General features: G+C 39.1%; 1 protein-coding gene across 1 annotated transcript in view; it reads left to right on the forward strand.

The window, feature by feature from the left end:
• Positions 1 to 19,670, forward strand: part of SNX29 (sorting nexin 29) — a 451,551-nt gene that overhangs the window by 79,728 nt on the left and 352,153 nt on the right. Inside the window, 1 exon segment of the mRNA XM_073362374.1 lies at positions 16,811 to 16,874. Coding sequence (XP_073218475.1) covers positions 16,811 to 16,874 — 64 coding nt within the window.

A 19,670-nucleotide genomic window follows, 5' to 3' on the forward strand; every position in this document is an offset into this window, starting at 1 on the left:
CCATAAGTAGGATCTACCTGCACAGAATATCTCAAAAAATGACCTACTGTAAGGTATATAACCATTTTCTTTCTCTCTCTCTTTCTAATATATTAACAGGTTTACATAAACTTGCCATGAAATACCAGAAACAAAACAATAATCATTGCAATAGAAAGCTTTTGTTTAAAGAAACCTTATACCAGAATAAAATCACCTGATCTCTCTATTTAATAGGGTTAAACAATTTCTAATCTCTTCCTTTATGAATTTTTATGACTCCTTGTTGCTTGTGATGATGTCATTTCACTAGTTGTCCACAGAATTGCACAGTAGATGAGACCTGAACTTCAAATGTGAAAGAACAATCACAAAATAACACCTTCTGTGTGAATGAAACAAACCAGATTTCAGGCCTTCCTCATGCGTAATGAGGGAGAAAAAACAAAACAAAACCCCCCATACTTGCCCTATTTCCCCCCTCCTTTTAAACCAAGTTGATGTTAGCTTACTTGAGCAATAATAGCACGATAATAAGGAAGTATCATACATCATTACTATAAATTCTTTAATACATTGCTTTTTAAAACATTCTTTTTTAAAGAAAATTATTTCAGTTATGAAGCTGTCATTCTCTATAGCAGTTCAGCGATTAGTTGAAGGAATGGAAGTTGATGAGAAACTGCACCTCTTAGTAAATCAGTGAAGATTTCATTTGGTAAAATAAAATATTAGCCTCTTCATAAGTAACTTGAGCCCTGCTTTTTTATGAATTTGTTTTCTTGTAGCAGCATATTTAACCTGCATAATCTGTGAGGTTCAAACACTATTTCAGTTAATCCTATTCCCACAAATTGTGTTCTTCCATCATACATGTATTCTTTAATCAAACTCTGTTACGTTTTCAGGCTTTCGCTATGAATATCAAAATAATCTTTGCTGAATAAATAAGCTAGGTGGAAGGGATGCAAGTTGAGGTAGAATTTGGTTCCAAATGTGTCTTACAAAATGTAAACTGGCTTTGTATACTTTCAAATTTCAGCCCTATGCTTTTAAAGTGCTTTAAGCATCAAGGAAGCAGTTCCCTGAAAGTTTGTTCCACTTTCCATACAAGGCCTTTTTTTAAACTTTAGTTTCAGTGCATTTATATTGTTCCATTCCTAAACATGTCAATAACCTCTAAATTCCTCTTCATTATCTGAATTTGTCCCTTACCAGTAATGCTCATCTGCAAGGGGAAAACAGTATGAAATTTCATTTCTTACTTCTGGGGAATTCTGTGCCACTGCACATCCACATAATTAATGGCACTAGAACAGAGCAGCAGCTCCCAGCAGAAAATAACTTCTGCAGTTCTGCCTTTTGCTTACCAGAGGGCATTGTGGTGCTAGAACACAGCAGCTCCCAGCCAGCTAAGGAAGAGCAAGAGCCTGCCTTCTTCACAGTGCCTGTCGGGCCAGGTCACGAGACAGGAGTTATGGAGAGACAGACAGCGTGGGGCTGCTGGGGTGTCAGACGGGCTCATAAGGGTTAGTGGGGGAGGACATACTGGGGCAGGGGCTGAATGGGAGTGGAGGCACAAGGCCACAGGGGGAGGGAGGTGCAGGGCCACACCGGCGAGGGGGTGCCGAGCCACAGGGGGAAGGAGGGTGGCTGAGTGAGAGAACAGACACACACAGGGATGGGGAAGGGGGGTTCAGGGACACATAGGGATAGAGGCGCGGCTGAGTGGGGGCACAGAGACACATGGGGATGCGGGAAGAGGTGCAGGGCAACATAGGAACAGGGGAGTGTTTGAGTGGGGGCGGAGAGACATGTGGACAAGGGTTGCAAGGACACATGGGGATGGGACAGATGTGCCTGACTGAATGGGAGAGGCCAAGGGTCAGCCAGGGTCTGCATGCGAGAATCTCCCTAACAGTCCTTCCCCGCCCCCTGCCAAACCTGTTCCATACTTTTCCTACTCATACACAACAGCCCTCCAAGTTCACACCCAGACTCCTTCCCAGCAATTACATCCCTCTCCCTCAGCTCCTCCGTTATCTCTGATTCCCTCAAGCCTTTGCACTGCTTCTGAGGGGTGCAGGAAATACGGTTCTGTATTGTAGTTTGAACGAATTATTACTCAGTTCTGTATTAGTATGCCACGTAAGGAATCTGTTAGTCAAAAAACATTTTCTGAAAGCTTTTTTGTTGTCTGTATTGTTACAGACATACTTGCTAACAGGTATTTTGAAATAAATGACCAAAAATAATTGAAACTGTTGTGATTATATTGTGTTATTTCAACAAATAAAATATGCAGAATTTGAAAATATTGTGCACAGAATTTTTAATTTTTTTTTTGCAGAATTCTCCCAGGAGTAATTTCTCAAGGTGCTTTATTTGGTATACTTCCTGATCAAATTAGAATTTATTCAGTCGTAGTTGGTGCAATAATGGCAGTTTGTTCAGCTTGTAGTCTCTTAATATGCTAAGGACTCTGTTAAAATAGTTAAAATGCTACTTGAAAGATGCAGTGCAGAGTGATACTGAATTCATCCCGCCCATGATACTACAGCTGTTGCTTTTACTTACTTCAGGATGTGATTGTGTTAATTCAGACACTTGTTATGGTTTTTCAACCATATTAATGCAGGTCTGAATTCTGCCACCTCTTCCCCCGTTGAATAGTACTTCGTTTCACAAGTAGTTTGGCAGGGCCTGGTCCATAGTTAGCAATGCCAGTTAATTAGTATTCGTATCTGCTGTCTACTAAACACCAGTTTTTAACTGTTGCAAAAAGGCAACTGTTAATACAGTAGAATCTCTCTAAGCTGCCCTCAAATTGGCACTCACCCCATGGGTTGAGTGCTGAGTGTCATAATTGCAGAGTTTTAAAAATCTAATAGTTGAATGCTGTAGTAAGGCCTCATTATACTAACATTTGATTATTTTCACAAAGTACTGTAGCTTATTTTTACTAGTTCATCATAAAGTAGCCTATTAAATCCAAACTATAGTAATTGGAATAAATGAACAAAGCACCTTTTTGTAATGTGGTGTCCTTGTGCTTTTATTTTCACTTACTTGCTAATGAGTCTGAGTTGTTAATATCAGTTACCAAGAGGCAGAAACATCTAGAGAATATTTTGTCTATCTATTGAAGATTTGGTGCTCATTCATGCATTACACTGCTCTTCTAACACTCGTTTTAGTAGTACAAAAGAGAGTTCTTTTTTGAGTTATGTTGTCCACACAAATTCCACTTATGGTGCAGTACAAGGTAAGATTCTTTTGGCCTGCATTACCTGTTGGAATCTATGTGATCAGCGCATCTCAAAGATCCACAGTTGCTGTAGGAAAAGTAATCATTATTCCTCTGTGGAACTAATGGATTACAAAATGCTTCCAAATTCTGGTTGTGAATTTGATTAATAATGTGGGCAAACCCCACAGTCAGTGAAGCAAGTATTACCTTCACCATTTCTCACAGCCTACCAATGCTCTTTCTTGGTTGAATTACAGTCAACCAGCTGTTATGTAGCCTGAGTGTTGGGTAGACAATGGGAAAATTATTGAATGAACAGTCCAGGACTAATAGAAAAACATGCTGAGTCAGCATCTTGATAGTACTGCAGCTCAAACATACTATCTCCTAGCTAGTTAACATGCACATTGAACAGGATGAGTGACAATAGAACCCTGTAGTATACCCTATGTGAGAGAACCCTCTGGGCAGCTTAGCAGTCAATGAGCACTACTTGTTTGTTCCTCAGAGAGACAAATCCAAGTGTTACTTCATTTGTCTGGTGGTGTCCACAGGTGAGTCCTATTTTGTGGTCAGAGTTATCAAAGATTAATGTATCAGTATAAACATTTCATCTTTGTCCATCACTGGAAGGATGTAGCTCGTTACGTGTTATTTTACATAGGTACCATGGAAAATTTAAGACATTGGTCTGATTAAAAAACAATATAAGTATGAAGAGTACTAAGAAAAAATAATGTAGGTGAAGTGAAAACTGAACAAGTTCAACATAGAGAGAGAAAAGTTGCTGATAGCTTTCTCATCCTAGAATAAAATTCACAGTACAAATGATAAGCCAATTAGTTTAGCTTAATTGAAAGCGCAGAAGACCTGCTGACATCTGCTTTTATTACTTTTAATAACAGTCGGCAAATTTATTGTATTGATAAACCCATGAATATTTCTCTTGCTGGTTTTCTTGAGGGATATTAAATTCAACATCCTTGCAAAAATCCTCTTATTTAAAAAAATCCCACCCTAATTTGTTTAAAAATTTATGCAAAATTACTAATAAAAAGATCAGCAGTAATAGGGTGCAGTGTGGAATGTATTCCCTGTAGTTCTATGTGTATTATTTAGCTTCCTCAGTTTTTCAACAATTAATTGCCATATGGTAAACCTGAGAGTTGCTGTTGATCGTTTCAGAAATATTAATGGTGCAGCTCAAAGTAGAAGTCAAAGTGGAGAGAAACCCAGGTCAAATTACAGCACTAATAACTGGCATTGAATCATTTCTTAAACCCATGGTAAACGGCATTTACTTCCATGAATAATTCCATTGTGACTTCTTGTAGGAGTATATGCTCAGCAATATGATTAAGGGCTTCATGGTTTAGCCCCTAGTGATTAATATTGACCTGTATTAGTGGTATTTGAAAACCTGTAAAAGAAATGACTGTTAAATATTGGTTTGAGATTTAAAATAGGCTTAAATGTACTATCATGAATATATGTGGGTTATGATTAGGGGCAGTAGATCTAACTTATTTTTTTCATGCTTTATTTGGTAAACAAATATTCTGTGTTTGATCCAGGCATGTAATTTTTATATCGGCATGCCAGTTTGTTGGCAGTGTTCCCTATAACCTTGCCTTTAGGTGGAAATTATCCTGGGCACAAGGATACCCATTCCCTGTTGATAGCTCTCTACATCCTTGGGGCATAAGCATGTTGTTCAGTTTTATATTCTAACTTATTCAGAATATTTACATGTTTTCACCTCTGAGCACCACATTTTTACATTTGGTGAGGTCAACACAACTGGGTATTAAGTACAGTTGTGTGTATGGTATCACAAGTAAACAAAGTATTTCACTAAACAAAGGGTTGTAACTTTGTAAACTCATTTAGCTATTTCCCCTTCACCTGTTCCTTAAAGCATCTGCCCTCTAGTTCAGTGTTTCTTCAACTGTGAGGCATGGCTTCCTCAGAGAGCCATGAAGAATTCATGGGGGAGCCCCAAGTGTTTGGGGAACAAATTCATTGGTGTGCCCATTTTTGGTTTTTTTTTTCCCTAAGAAAAAGAAACCTGGGCAGCTGTAGCTGTGCTTCAGTTGCACCCACAGCAACCAGGCCTGGATGTGCATGCACTACTGTACATGCATCTCATGTGGTTGGGAACGGGGCCAGCACCTGGGTCCTATTCTGCCTGCCAGAAACCATGGGAGCTACCCAATGGGAAGCCTCAAGACTGCAGGGTTGGGTAAGGATCGTGGGGTTGGGAGGCTGCTGTGAGGGAGCCTGGCCAGAACCTGCGAGCGGCTCCTCCTGCCAGAATCTGTGCAGTTCCTCGTGGTCCTAGAGAATGGCAGGAAGTTTTAAGTCGCCAAGGAGGGGTAAAGAATGCAGGGGAAGGGCTGCTAGAGCAGGCCTCTTGCTGGGAGGGAGCCCCACCACCAATCAGATCCCATTCTGCCTGCTGTGCCTTTTTACCAGAATCCACAACAGCTCCTCTTGGCACTAGGGATCGTTGGGAAGCCTCAAGCCAGGAGGGAGGGTAAGTGTTTGGGTGTGAGGGAAAGCCAGGCTGTTCTTGTCTAGCCTGGCAGGGGATTGCCACATGAGGAATGAGGGATAGGGAGCCTGTGCCACAGGGGTGACCCATTGGTAGTCTCCTGCCTGCTTTGGGCTGCAATGGGAACTCCCTCCTGGGGATCCGCTAGGTGTGACTGCCAGTGCACTGACCACTAAGCCTGACCCTTCATGCCTTGGTTTCTGTCAGATGGGCTTTGACCACATTCAACTTCAATTTCACTGTGAAGTCAGGTGGTTGTCATGTGGGAAAGTGACTTCGAATTGGATGATGAAATCAGAATTTTCCTCCTTGGGAAAACAGACCTTGCAGCTTACATGTTTAATGTGAACTACTTGACTACGTTAGCTTACTTGGTGGATGTATTTGGCACACTGAATCCGCTGAATCTAACATTTCAAGGTAGGAATACATACAGATATGAAAGAGAAAATTTGGAGATTGATGAAGAAGCTTTGTCTTTGGAGTTAACTCCCTTTTCAGTGTGTTACCAGACTTTTAAACAGGAGAGTGACAGTAATCAAAATGTTATTAAAGTCCAAATATTAACTTGTTTGTGTGTTGTTTCTATTCTGATGGATATTTTCCTGGAGTTGAACATGAATCTCCAGATACCAATTAGATTCAGAATGCATTCTCTGTAAGAGTTTACTCCATTCCAACTTTAAATATTTTGGCTCAAGAAAACCTCTTAGAATTGCCAAATGATCATGTGCTGAAGACCAAGTGTTCAAATCCCACGAACCAGGAGTTCTGGGTTTCTGTTAAATACGAATATGAAGAATTCAGTGATGAAGCTATGGAAGTGGTGCTTTCAGACCTGGAAAATGATTTACGTCTGATGCTATGAGAGATTCAACCAACCTATGCAATTTAAAGCAGGCCCATTCAAACTAAAATTTTAGTGTCTGAACATCAGAAAAATCCATGATTTCAAATTATAACTTAAAAAGCCTAGATCATATTATGTAATTAAACTTTGTATGTAATTGTATAAAGTTGCAAAAATGTACAAACTCTGATTTCCCTCTTGAATCTAGTGTCCTGAATTGGTTAAAAAGAAAGATATATTTGCTTGTGGGGAACCACCAAGTTTTAAAATATCTGAAAGGTAGCTGCAGTCCTAAAAAATTTGGGAATCTGCTCTAGCTCTATTTCAAGTGGTCTTGACAGTGAACACAAACCTCAAGGTTGGTTAAAATGGAGTCAAAGAATATGGGAACCTTAATTTCGTATGTAGTTACAGTTATTTGTAATTTGGTCATGTTTTGCAGCTGAGCTCGGTTTGCTTAGCGTTGAGAAGGGAAGGACAGAGGAGGAGATGCAGTTTCCTTGATTGTACATAGCTTAATACATAGACCAGAGGTCTCAAACACGTGTTGGTACTGTGGGTTCATTTGTTGATGATTTAGGGGGATGAACTAAGACAAGCACTCTCCTAAAATTAAACTTTGGACCTGTCTTCAGACATTATTTAATACATTAAAGTTATAGATGATTAAACCAATTTCCCTTAAATTGTTTTGTCCTTAGACAGCTAATACCTATTTAGTTTTGTGAAATGCATCTGATGAATAAGACTTCTGTTTTTTTCCACAAAATTGTAATAATTTTTAGAGGAAAACATTTTTCAAAATATCCCAAAATTTTTGCCGTACTTTATATTAGCAATGAAATAATGAATGTGAAAGTTGACCTATTCTATTCATTCATTCTATTACCAAGAGACCTATTGATTAAAAAGTGCAATACGCAGTCATTTCTTTATATTGTATTTTTCTGGATGTCTCACACTAGTTACTCATGCTCCCATAATTGCTGTTTTTTTTCTTTTTTTGCAAGCCTAACCATGTTTAAAATGTTTTAGGAAAACTTTCAGCAACTTATAACTTATATAATTGTATATTTAAAAAGAAGTTCCCTGGATGCATAATTGTGGGTGGCTGCACTTTTGGAATGCTATTTTTAACTCTAAACAAAGAGCAGTGTACAAATTATTATTTCATCGTAGCGCACACAGAATAAAAGTGTGCTGCAACTTTGCTGGCTGCATCTAGCTCTTCCCCCCTTATTCTCACAAACTAGAATGCAATATTATAAATTAGGATTCATTTATAATTTTGATGCTCCTAATATAAGTCTCTATAACTTAGATTGACTGAAAATTAAATCGGCACTGCACCATTTTGATTGACATTCCAGTTTGAAACTGCATGGCTGTTCAATATATAAATGGAATGAACAGAAAGGGAAAAGGTGTGACATAATGAATCATGTTTGTAATTTGTTGAAAGTGAATTAAACTGCATTTCTCACCCATTCTTCCATTTACTTTAAATAGGGAGACATTTTCATTTTTAAAAAGGGCAGCTTTTGAAAAAGTATTGTATTTGGCAAGTGTTATTTTTTAATTTAAAATGCAGGGATAGACTAAAATAATTGAAATATGTAAGAGAATTTATTTAGCTTCATTTGGCAAACTTTAGTACTTGATATAAGAAAATAAACTCCCAAATGACCAACTTAGCTGTGTGAGAGAAACTAAAACCAAGTAAGAGAGACGTTTGTATGTGAAAAGTAAAGATATTGGAATCCTTAGAGAAAAGGATTTTATTTGGACACCATATTTCAGTAGATTTGTTCCATTTTTTTCCTCCAGTACAAGTGATCTCCCCCTCAAAAAGAATTGCTAGTCCCTTAGACTAATGTGAACTTTACTGACAATGATCCTTAGTATGATGGCTGTATTTCTCTTAATATCTGGATATTATTTTTCTTGCTATTGCAAGTGGCACCAACAACACACATATTGGTAAGGATATTGAGACGTTCAAGATACTGAAATAATGCATCTGTGTTATGAGTTGAAGGGAAATAAATGTTTTGCTAAGATTATTGCATTCTTTTATATGGGATCAAAAATAGTAAAATTTTGGAAATGCCATATCTAGTTTTTGCAATTATTTATCTGTTACTGGATTTCATTGGCCATTTTGAGGTCCAGTAAGAACAGTTGCAGATCGTATTTCATGGAAGATCAGTAGAAATCTTCGATAATACAACCTCAATATGATCATTTTTCATGTTTTTTCCTGATATAACTATTTAAAAGCATTTATTGGATGTAACGGGATTGTCTATTGTGGGGGCTGTGCTTATCCCTATCTCCATTAAAAAGAACAATGTCACTGTAGTTGAGCTGCTTTTGCTGTATCTGCTCTCCAAGGGGTGACACATGATTCTGATGTTTGCAGTTTTAGCTATCAACATTCACTTACAGTGTTCAATGCTTAGATTAGAGAATGGAGTTGTAAAAAACACTAATTTATGTCTGTTGTACCTTACTGTTAGTGGATGGCAGAGTGAGTAGGCTTCCCATTTACTACCTCCAAATGCTAAGTACGAGAAATGTTGCTTTAAAGATACGTTCATGTACATGTTCTAAACAGATGAGGTAGCTGGTGAGCTGTGACAACTGCTTACCATGCAAAACTTGCTCATTTCCCTCACCTGCTCCTCCCCCTTTGTTTCTCCTCCTGCCTTCTGTTTGTTTTGTGTGACGTTTGCATTTTATCATAAACCAAGATTGTAAACTCCTTTGATGTCTGACTTGTCTTTTTACGTCACATCTGTACAGTGCCTGTGACAGTGGGGCCTTGATCCCTGATGGGCTGCCTCCAGGCACCACGAATACAAACAAACAACTATAAGAATACAATACAAACAAACACTATAAGAAAATGTTCCTATCCACCTATAGTCTTGTAATTACAACTTGTTCATTTAGATCAGCTTTCCTTTTTGGTATGAAGGTTGAGTCATTCAGAGAAGCTGATGATATGAAAATTTGCATTAATATTTGCCATGAAGAAACAAAGCAATTCCCAGAAAAATCCCAATTTACATTTATAATGAAACTGTAAAACAGTGTTACATTTGTAGTTAGCACGGTAGTTCTGCTCCTTTTAAATGATTAGACACCAGCTGATTAACCGGCACCTAGTGTGTACAGGGTTTAGAAGCTCTTTGTGCTTAGCTACATGGAAACAAAGCTACATCTTTAGGGAAAATTGTCATTTTATAAACTGAATTAGAAAAGTGAATAGTACAGAAATCTGAAGGCTTACTCCTTTTTTCTATAAATATTTAAGTAGTATACCAGAAAGTTTTTATTACTAAAATGTGGTAATTTGTTGGATCACTTAAAATGTTGTATTATTATTTCAAAACTCAGATTATGTGAACAATCTACCATAGGCAGGGCTGAAGCCTGCAGAGCTATAGGCTTTTCAGTGAGGTTACAGGTGAAGACATATGAAGCTGCCTCACTAAATGTACTGATTTAGACAAGGATCTTTTAAATCGAACTTTTTAGAGTCATTTATTATGGCGATAATTTATTAGGCATGCTTTCAACTTATTTATAAATACATAATGTTTCTGCCTTTCTTGTTACTGCATTGTGCATAATATGCACAAGATTAGTGCTTCACAGTTGGATCTTAAAGCAGCTGAAAAACTAATGTAAACATGAATGCAGATATGAGAATAAATATTATTTTTGAGTATTCAGAAATAAGTAGTAAATCTTGCTCTCCCCCAGCCCTGTCCATATTAGCAGCTAATTGATGTTCTGACTTGAAGTTGTGCAAGTGTAAAAAAAAAAAAAAAAATTCCAACCCATGTCTTAAAAAGCATTGTTTGAGGATGGGGATAAGGAGAGCATAATTTAAATATATATGCTCCACCTTGCATCGTCCCCAAACAATTGTGTGTGAATAGGTGCATAGGCAATGAGACAGGCCCCATCAAATAAATAATATGTGATCAGGTAATGTCTCATAATGTATACTCAGAAATGAGCCGTAAAAAAACCTTATTTCACAAGCAACCTTAATTCTTGCATTTCTGAACTGTTGTCTTATAATGGAAAGTATTAAGCAACCTTAACCATCGGCATTGCTGTGAGTGCAACCTATAATTTAGGTATATTTTGTATCCTTTTGCGGATTAATAATATTTTTGAAGGCCACATGATAGAAACATGCAAAAGTAACTATCCAGAGAGAAGATAGATTTATCTTCTTAGGGCAGGTCAGTTTGGAAAACAAAAACTTTAAATTTTGCTTTCATATCTTAGTTAAAAAATGGAGCCTGGACTACGTTGTGGTAAGAAAAATAAATAGATTGGATGTGCATTGCATATGGATAGGATGGGATTTGTGGTTTGACACTTCAATTGCAAAGCTAATATAGTACTTTAATTTAGAAAAAATAAATGTAAAGTAATTCTTTGTGCTTGCTGAAATTGATTATTTGCTCTATAGTGGTCTCTTTTTAGTTAAAATTAAAACAAATCATGGAAAGTGGTATAATCCACATAATTTCATTTGGATTTCGGCTTTAGAGTAATAATTATTAATTTTATTTCCCATATATTTAAATAGACCTTCTAAGCTTAAATCATAAAGGCAAGAATAGAGTTGATTCTGAATGGATGTTCAACGATTTAGGGGCAAATTTTGAAACATTTACTTATGTTGGTAGTACCTTTCTCCACAGGTAGTCCCACTGAAGTCACTATTTTGTAAATGAGTGACTGCTGAGTAAGGTACTATCCCATGTGAGTAAAGGTTTCACAATCTGACCCTCTTTAAAAGTTAACTCTTTCTCTGTATGCTTTGCTCTGCAGCTTTTAATAATATAAAGTAGCTTTGTATCAAAATGTTTGGATCCCATAAAGGTAATAAGACTGGACTATAGTTGGTTATGTCAGATTTTGTGTGTGTAGACAAAATTCCTTTTCTTTAAAACTCCCTCAAACTATTTGTGTTTTCTGCTGTGTCCCATGTTTTAATGAATTGAGAGACATCTGTTGTGATTTTCTTGTGAGTCAATCTAGCTTTCAATTCTCAGCAGATGTTTTCACTTTCCAGACTAGCTAAAATTTTAAAAAGCTGTGAAGTGCCTAAGTCACTTTTGAAAATAGGATATAACTTTCTAAGTCACTTAGGGTATGTCTACACTGCAGTGTACAGCCATGGCAGCTGACTGGGCTAAGGAGCTGTATAATTGCGGGACTCTGCGAGGTGGGCGGATCCCAGAGCCCGGGCTCTAGCCCAAGCATGAGTGTTTACACCACAATTAAATACCTCTTAGCCCAAGTCAGCTGGCAGGGGTCAGTCACAGGTTTTTAATTGCAGTGTAGACATGCCCTTAGGGTATATCTATGCTGCAGTGCAAGCCTGGGCTCAGACTCAGGCTTAAACTCTAGCCCCCCTCCGTCTACACACACATCTCTTGGACTTGGGCTTGGACCCGGGGTTCTAGAACCCTGTGAGGGCGGAGGTTTCGAGCCTGAGTCAAGGCAGGAGTCAGGTTTCGAGCCCTATCCTTCTGCCGTGTAGAAGCAGCCCCCCTCTGGACTCTGGTTCTTGGAGTCTGCCAAAAGTATCCTACAATGCTGTGGGCTGACTTCCTTGGTCCTCTGTCTACCAAAAATTGCCATTCAACTCCAGGGAAATGGAAACATCCACCTTGCTTTAGTACAGTAACTTGTATGTACACCTTCCATTTTATTCTGACTGCCAAGCTGCAAATTCATGTTAGGAGAACCTTCGGCATTTGTAATAGATACCAACCAGAAAGAAGTTCTTTACAAAGTATGCTGCGTCGTGGTTGCGGGAGCACAGCCAGATTTTGGCTAATCTCCAGTGCGAGGCCAGCAAAACAATTGACTTTAGTGAGAGTGGCAGGAATGACCACACATGCCAGCAAATAGCGAAGAAGCTGGTGGTATTGGAAATTTACCAGACCGGTGACCAGAGAATGGACTGGATTAAGCAGGGCAAGAGATGGGGAGGCACTAACCCATATGAAAGCTAACACAGCATTCTGTTGAATCTGTCATGAATTCTGAACCAATCTAGGGAGTTGATATCTGCAAACTTTTCCCATAGTAGGAACCCCAGATAGGTATTCACATTTCAGGGAAGGGTGTTTTTTCAGGGCTACCTTGGTGGCTTACCTGCCCACGCCACTCATAGATATGCTGTTCAATCACCATACAGTTAAATATGTTGGTTGCATACATGCCGGTTTCCTACCAGCAGCTTGGAACCCCAAGAACTGTTACATACTCCAAAATGTGCACTCTCTAGAATGATAGAGAAGGCTTAAGTAGTACAGCGTGGCCACTGACCTCCCGCCAAACTCAATTTTTTGGGGGTGGGGTATGGGAAAAAAGTTGTGATTTTTAACTTGCCAGTCTCTTAGCACTTTTTACTGCAGTTAACCCAGCTGTGTCCAGGGAGCTTCTGTGGTGTGAAGCAGCCCTCTCACCATATATTGAAGTTCAGTTTAAAAAAGTAACATTTTCTGTCCTTGAAATTCCAAAATGTTTTTTTTTCTGTTTTCCTGCACCGAGCTATTTGAGACAATAACCTGTGTCATGTCCTATTCCAGGCCCCTTGACCTTTATAGGCTGCAATATCTCTGCAGCTCACCCATACTGCAGAAGTCTGGCTCACCAGACCTTTGTGGATCATTCCAAGAGGAGACGTTTTCTTGGTGAACTTATGGTTGAACTTCTGGAGAGGGCTAAGAAGCAGGTTGAGTACCAAAGGCAAGGGGACTTGTTGCAAGAGGAAAGAGATTCTGAGAGACCAGCAGAAGGGCTCAGTCTGGCTTTGCAGCTTGAGGATACAGTAGTGGCATGGGAGCAGGCATGCTCTTTACAGTTCCTGGAATAGGAAAGATGGTTAAGGGCGGAAGATAGAGCACACCAAAGAGAACTGTTTGAGTGGCTGTTATCTCTAATGGCTGCAAGAGTGCAGGCTCCTGCTGTGCCAGCATCACAGGCTGCATCCCCTCCGTGGTACCCTGACCAGCATTCCAGGAACAGCTTGGACAACTCCGTGGCTGGGTGGCCCATGCAATTGGGCCATCTGAATTGCTGGATGGGGCTAATGTGCCCCGTGGAGTCCTCAGATCTGAACCCCTCCACTCCCCTAGCCTGGTGCCAAGCGCAAGGCAAACATGGAAGAAAGGGAAAGGAGAGGGGGGATAGGAGACATGCAATAGCTGGGGTGGGGTTGTTTTGTACATAATTGAACTGTTTGCACTTCTTTATGCACTTTGATCTCAGTTACTTTTAAAGCTTTTGGTGGTGTTGGTGTTTTGGTATGCTAGTAGCAGCTGGCCTTCCAGGCAGTGGTTTAATATTGCACTTTTCCAATACATGGGTAAAAAAAAATTAAGATTTTATTGGATAAAGAAATTTTATTTTCATCACTGCAACACATCATATAGTGTGTATTTCAAATAATAAAGGTGAACACATGATCAGGGACAACTTGGAGGATAGTATGCAAAAATCCATGTTGTAATTCAGCTATAAAAAAGCATCCCTGACTTCTGTAGCCCAGGTGCATCCAGCTGTGGCAGATATACTTTCTGGCTGAGTGTACTGATTCAGCTGCCCCGCATTGTTACAGTCCATTCAGGGGGAACTGGCTCTCCTCTGGTTTCACAAAGATTGTGAAGAGCACAGTAAGCCACGGTAATGCAGACACCATTGATGGCACTGGAATGTAAATGGATCTGTAAACATCGCCAGCGGGATTTCAATCTGCCAAACACACATTCAGCTACCATTGTACACTTGTTGAGAATGTAATTAAACCTTCTTTTGCCAGAGACTCTGAAATCAAAGTAAAGTTTCATAAGCCAAGGCAAAATGGAATATGTGGGGTCACCCAGAGTAACAGTGGGGAAGGTAACTCTGTTTATGACAGTGCCATGAGGTGGGAATAGAGTCCCAGCCTGTCAATGAATGAAGACTCCAGGTTGTTGAAAAACCCTGGCATTGTGAATTTTTCCAGTGCAGCCCTTATTGATATTCATAAATAGGCTTTTGTGGTCCATGAGGGCCTACATAACTGTGGAGTAGTTTCCTTTGTGGTTTATGTACTCGTGCTCCTTGAGGAGAGAAAACTGGGGGCATATAAGTCCCATCAATGGGCTTGATGCAGTTAGGAAACCCCATTCTCTCAAAGCCAACCATTACTTCTGGAATATCTTTTATGCCCGCCACTTTTGGATAAACCACACATCTGTTTACCCACAGTCAACTTTCCAGCTCTAAACTGTTGGCAACAGACCTGTAGCAGTCTGGGTAGCCAGCTTCCAGATGGTTATAGCAGCCCACTTCTGGACTGGCATGGCTGCCTTCATGTGTTTCTTTACACTGGACGGTCAGGGTAAGTTGCTCATAAAGCTCCAGAAATATGACTGTCTTCATGCAAAAGTGCTGGACCTCATGCTGGTAATCCAGGTTTGCATGGTGATGTGGTCCCAACGTTCTGTGCTTGTAGCTCTGCTTCAGAAGCACCAGACTATATAGGAGTCAACAGTGGTTATACTGAGTGTCAGAAGCAGTATCAGCCAGTTTGAGTCTGTCATGTCTGTGTTATCGTCATCCTGCTCCATTATTAGCTCTGTCACATGCCTTTGGTGGGTCAGAAAATGCTACCAAACTGTCTGCCAGAATTTCATGGAAATTCAGCTGCCTGTGTCCTGAAACAGGAGTGAGAGCCCAAGCAATAAAAAAAAGTTCTTGAAATGTCCTCCATGTTACTGACTCCAGTTGGTGGAACCATCCAGATGAAAATGATTACTCAGCAGAATGTGTTGGCAGGGTTTTTAAACTTCCAGTAATGTGTGGGTGGATAGTCAAGTTTTCCCACGTTGCGCCACAAAGAAAGGGCTAGAGCAGCCAGATTTCAGAAGGCCGCTAGGAAGTCTGGGATACAACTGGGTCTGTATACTGTAGTGTGGATGCTGGAACTCCGGGTTTGGGCACTGGTTAAAAAATTCTTAACCTATCCTTGGCAATCAGTGTAGATGCTCAAGCTCTGAGTTCTCAAGACCAGGGGCCGCTGACTTGAGTTCCCCTAACCCTGGTGTTACGTTGCAGTGTAGACATACCCTTAGGTGCTTCTGAAAATTTTTGCCTGAGGTGAATTTATGTGGGTCCCCGAATCTGCCACCACCTTCTGCCAAGTTCGTTACTGGTGGCTGAATTTTCTCACTCTGAATCTGATGGTTTCATAAATAAAAATCCAAACATCATTAGTGTAATTGCCATTTTATGTGTCCATTTAATAAGTTTTTATTGTGCAGTATGGTATATCTAGAATAATGATGTGATTGGTCGTCTTCAAATCTAGCATTTCTCAATTTTGTTAGGATGCAGAAGGAATTTATTGCATGTAGTTTAGTAATTCTGCACAGCATTGTAAAATTCCACCCTAAAAACTTGATGTGATGTCATTGGATTTTCTGACTCATATTTGTCCTTTCCGTTGTTCCCCCAAGAGAATTTTCAATTAGTTAAAAAATACAGACATTCCAGTGTCATCAAGAAGGTGGGGATTGAGTTATGGAACAAGTAAAGTTGGTTTTAAAAGGGACTTTACTCTGTACTAATTAAATTTTTTTTTTTTTTTAGTTTTGGTCAAGAAAGTGAGAGACTCTTGATTAGTTTATTTCTGGTAACCTGATGTGCCCTAAAGTCTCCCTCAGAAACTAGGGAAAGAGGAGTTATCTTGTCAAGGCAGATCTCCTTTGTCAGAATGTTCAGCTGAGAGGTTGAGTGAAGTAAAGTTAGTAAGCTATAACAGTTTGGCTTGTTCGTGTGCATGTATTGAAAATATTAACTTATTTTAAGGTGTCGTACGTGGCAGTGTCAGAAGACAGCAGCTGCAGTGAAGTAGACTGCATTGTTAAAATTAGAGTTACGGCCTCATGCAGACTGATTTACAATACTAAACAAGGTATACTAGTGCATACTGCAGGTGTCAAGTTATACCACTTCTCAAAAGATAACTTAAGTTGATGAAACATAAGTACATAAGTGCTTTGCTGAATTGGAACCATAGTACTTATGATCTTTTAATCTGAAATGATAAAAGGATGCATAGTTCATTTATATTTTCTTCCCTTCTCAGATGAACTTCGGCAAGCTATTGTGGCCATGATGAACAGAAAGGATGAGCTCGAAGAACAGAACAGGTAACTTTCTATTTCTACACTGGATGCCATGTATAATTTCATCATAATTATGTTTTTGTCACTTAGCTCCTTTACATGTAGGAAAAATTGCTATTAAAGCAGTTATCTTCTGCTTGGTGCTTGTATTCCTTTTGTGCAACTTAACAAGCAAAATGTTGCAGTGCTTCTATAACCTAATATAAGGTGGCTGTGTAACTGTTATCTACTCAGAGTAGTTATCAATGGTTCACTGTGAAGCTGGAAGAGCTTATTGAATGGTGTCCTGCAGGGATCTGTCCTGGGTCCAGTTCTATTCAATAATTTCGTAAATGATTTGGAAAAATGGCATGACACATACACTTATAAAGTTTGTGGTTGATACCAAGCTGAGTTGCAAACACTTTGAAGGACAGGATTAGAATTCAAAATGATCTTGACAAACTGGAAAAGTGGTGTGAAATTAATAGCATAAAAATCAATGAGGACAAATGCAATGTACTTGTCAAGGTTCCTCCCTCACTCTGAACTCTAGGGTACAGATGTACGGACCTGCATGAAAACCTCCTAAGCTTACTTTTACCAGCTTAGGTTAAAACTTCCCCAAGGTACAAATTAATTTTATCCTTTGTCCTTGGAATATCCACTGCCACCACCAAACTCTAACTGGGTTTATTGGGAAACGTAGTTTGGACACGTCTTTCCCCTCAAAATCCTCCCAACCCTTGCACTCCACTTCCTGGGAAAGGTTTGGTAAAAATCCTCACCAATTTGCATATGTGACCACAGACCCAAACCCTTGGATCTGAGAACAATGAAAAAGCATTCAGTTTTCTTACAAGAAGACTTTTAATAGAAATAGAAGTAAATAGAAGTAAAGGAATCACCTCTGTAAAATCAGGATGGTAGATACCTTACAGGGTAATTAGATTCAAAACATAGAGAACCCCTCTAGGCAAAACCTTAAGTTACAAAAAAGATACACAGACAGAAATAGTTATTCTATTCAGCACAGTTCTTTTCTCAGCCATTTAAAGAAATCATAATCTAACACGTACCTAGCTAGATTACTTACTAAAAGTTCTAAGACTCCATTCCTGGTCTATCCCCGGCAAAAGCAGCATATAGACCGACACAGACCCTTTGTTTCTCTCCCTCCTCCCAGCTTTTGAAAGTATCTTGTCTCCTCATTGGTCATTTTGGTCAGGTGCCAGCGAGGTTACCTTTAGCTTCTTAACCCTTTACAGGTGAGAGGAGCTTTCCCCTGGCCAGGAGGGATTTCAAAGGGGTTTACCCTTCCCTTTATATTTATGACAGTACTGTACTTAGGAAGGAATAATCTAATGCACAAATACAAAATGGGAAATGATTGCCTCAGAAAAAGAACTGCAGAAAAAGATCTGGGGGTTATAGTGGAGCACAAAGTAAATATGAGTAGGCCGTGTAATAGTGTTGCAAAAACGAACATCATTCTGGTATGTATTAGCAGCAGTTTTGTAAGCAAGACACGAGAACTAATTTCTACTTTCACGAGAACTTTCTTTCTACTCACCACTGATAAGGCCTTAACTGGAGTACTGTGTCCAGTTATGTGTCACCACACTTTGGGAAAGATGTGGGCAAATTGGAGAAAGTCCAGAGGAGAGCAACAAAAATGATTAAAGGTCTAGAAAACATGACCTACAAGGAAAGATTGAAAAAAATGGGGTTGTTTAGTCTGGAGAGAAGAAGACTGGGGGATGTAAGTCTTCAACCTTCAAGTAAAGGTTATTTTAAAGAGGAGGGTGGTAAATTGTTCTTCATACCCACTGAGGACAGGGCAAGAAAGAATAATCTTAAATTGAAGCAAGGGAGATTTAGGTTAGACATTGGAAAAACCTTCCTAACTGTTAGGGTAGTTATGCACTGGACCAAATTACCTAGGGAGGTTGTGGAATCTCCATCATTGGAGTATTTTAAGAACAAGTTTGATAAACACCTGTAGGGGATAGTTTAATCTAGATAATTCCTAGTCCTGTCACAGTTCAGGAGACTGGATGAAATGACTTTATCAAGGTACCTTCCAGTCCTACAGTCTATGATTTCTATGATTTACAAGCAAACAAACTTTCATTAGAATTAAAATTGCATGGAACTGAGTGAGGTGAGAATTTTTGTTAAACTATATTTTTACAAAGACTAAATCTATGGTCAAAATAATATTTTAAGATCTCAGGATACTTTTCATAAGAGAACAGGTTTGCCCTAGTACCTTGGGTCAGAATGTCTCCTCTTTTCTCAGTTACGCAGAATCTTGTATGTCGGTTAGCTGCCACACCAGAAGTAGAAACCACACTAGATATAAATATATTATGCTAGAATTGTGTGAATGTATAGTTTGTAAATCTTTTTCTATTTCTTTTGGATGAAAAATGCTGTATAATTTAAAATTAAACTTCTAAAAAAAATATTTTAAATAAGAAAATGAAATAGAGAAGCAAACACCTTCCTTATCCAGGCTATGTACTTACTCAGTCTATTTGGAACACCATAAATAAAAACATAGAAAGAAGGTGTTGTCTTTTCTCCAGGTGGATTGTTTGAGACACATACTACAGTCATACAGATTTCAGTTTACACCTTCAAGTGGCTTTTTTTAATATCCTGCATTTTTATTGTTTAAAGTGTGACTTAATTATTTGTAACTTATTCTTATTGTGGTTTAAAAATGTAGGGACTGGTGATGAACCCCATCCATTTCTCCCCCCCTGCCAGTGATTGTGGGTTGAGCCCCACCCAGCTTTATGTATACAGCGCTGTAAATTGCAGGGGATTTGCCTG

Source organism: Lepidochelys kempii, chromosome 10 (genome assembly GCF_965140265.1).
Source record: "Lepidochelys kempii isolate rLepKem1 chromosome 10, rLepKem1.hap2, whole genome shotgun sequence".
NCBI lineage: Eukaryota > Metazoa > Chordata > Testudines > Cheloniidae > Lepidochelys > Lepidochelys kempii.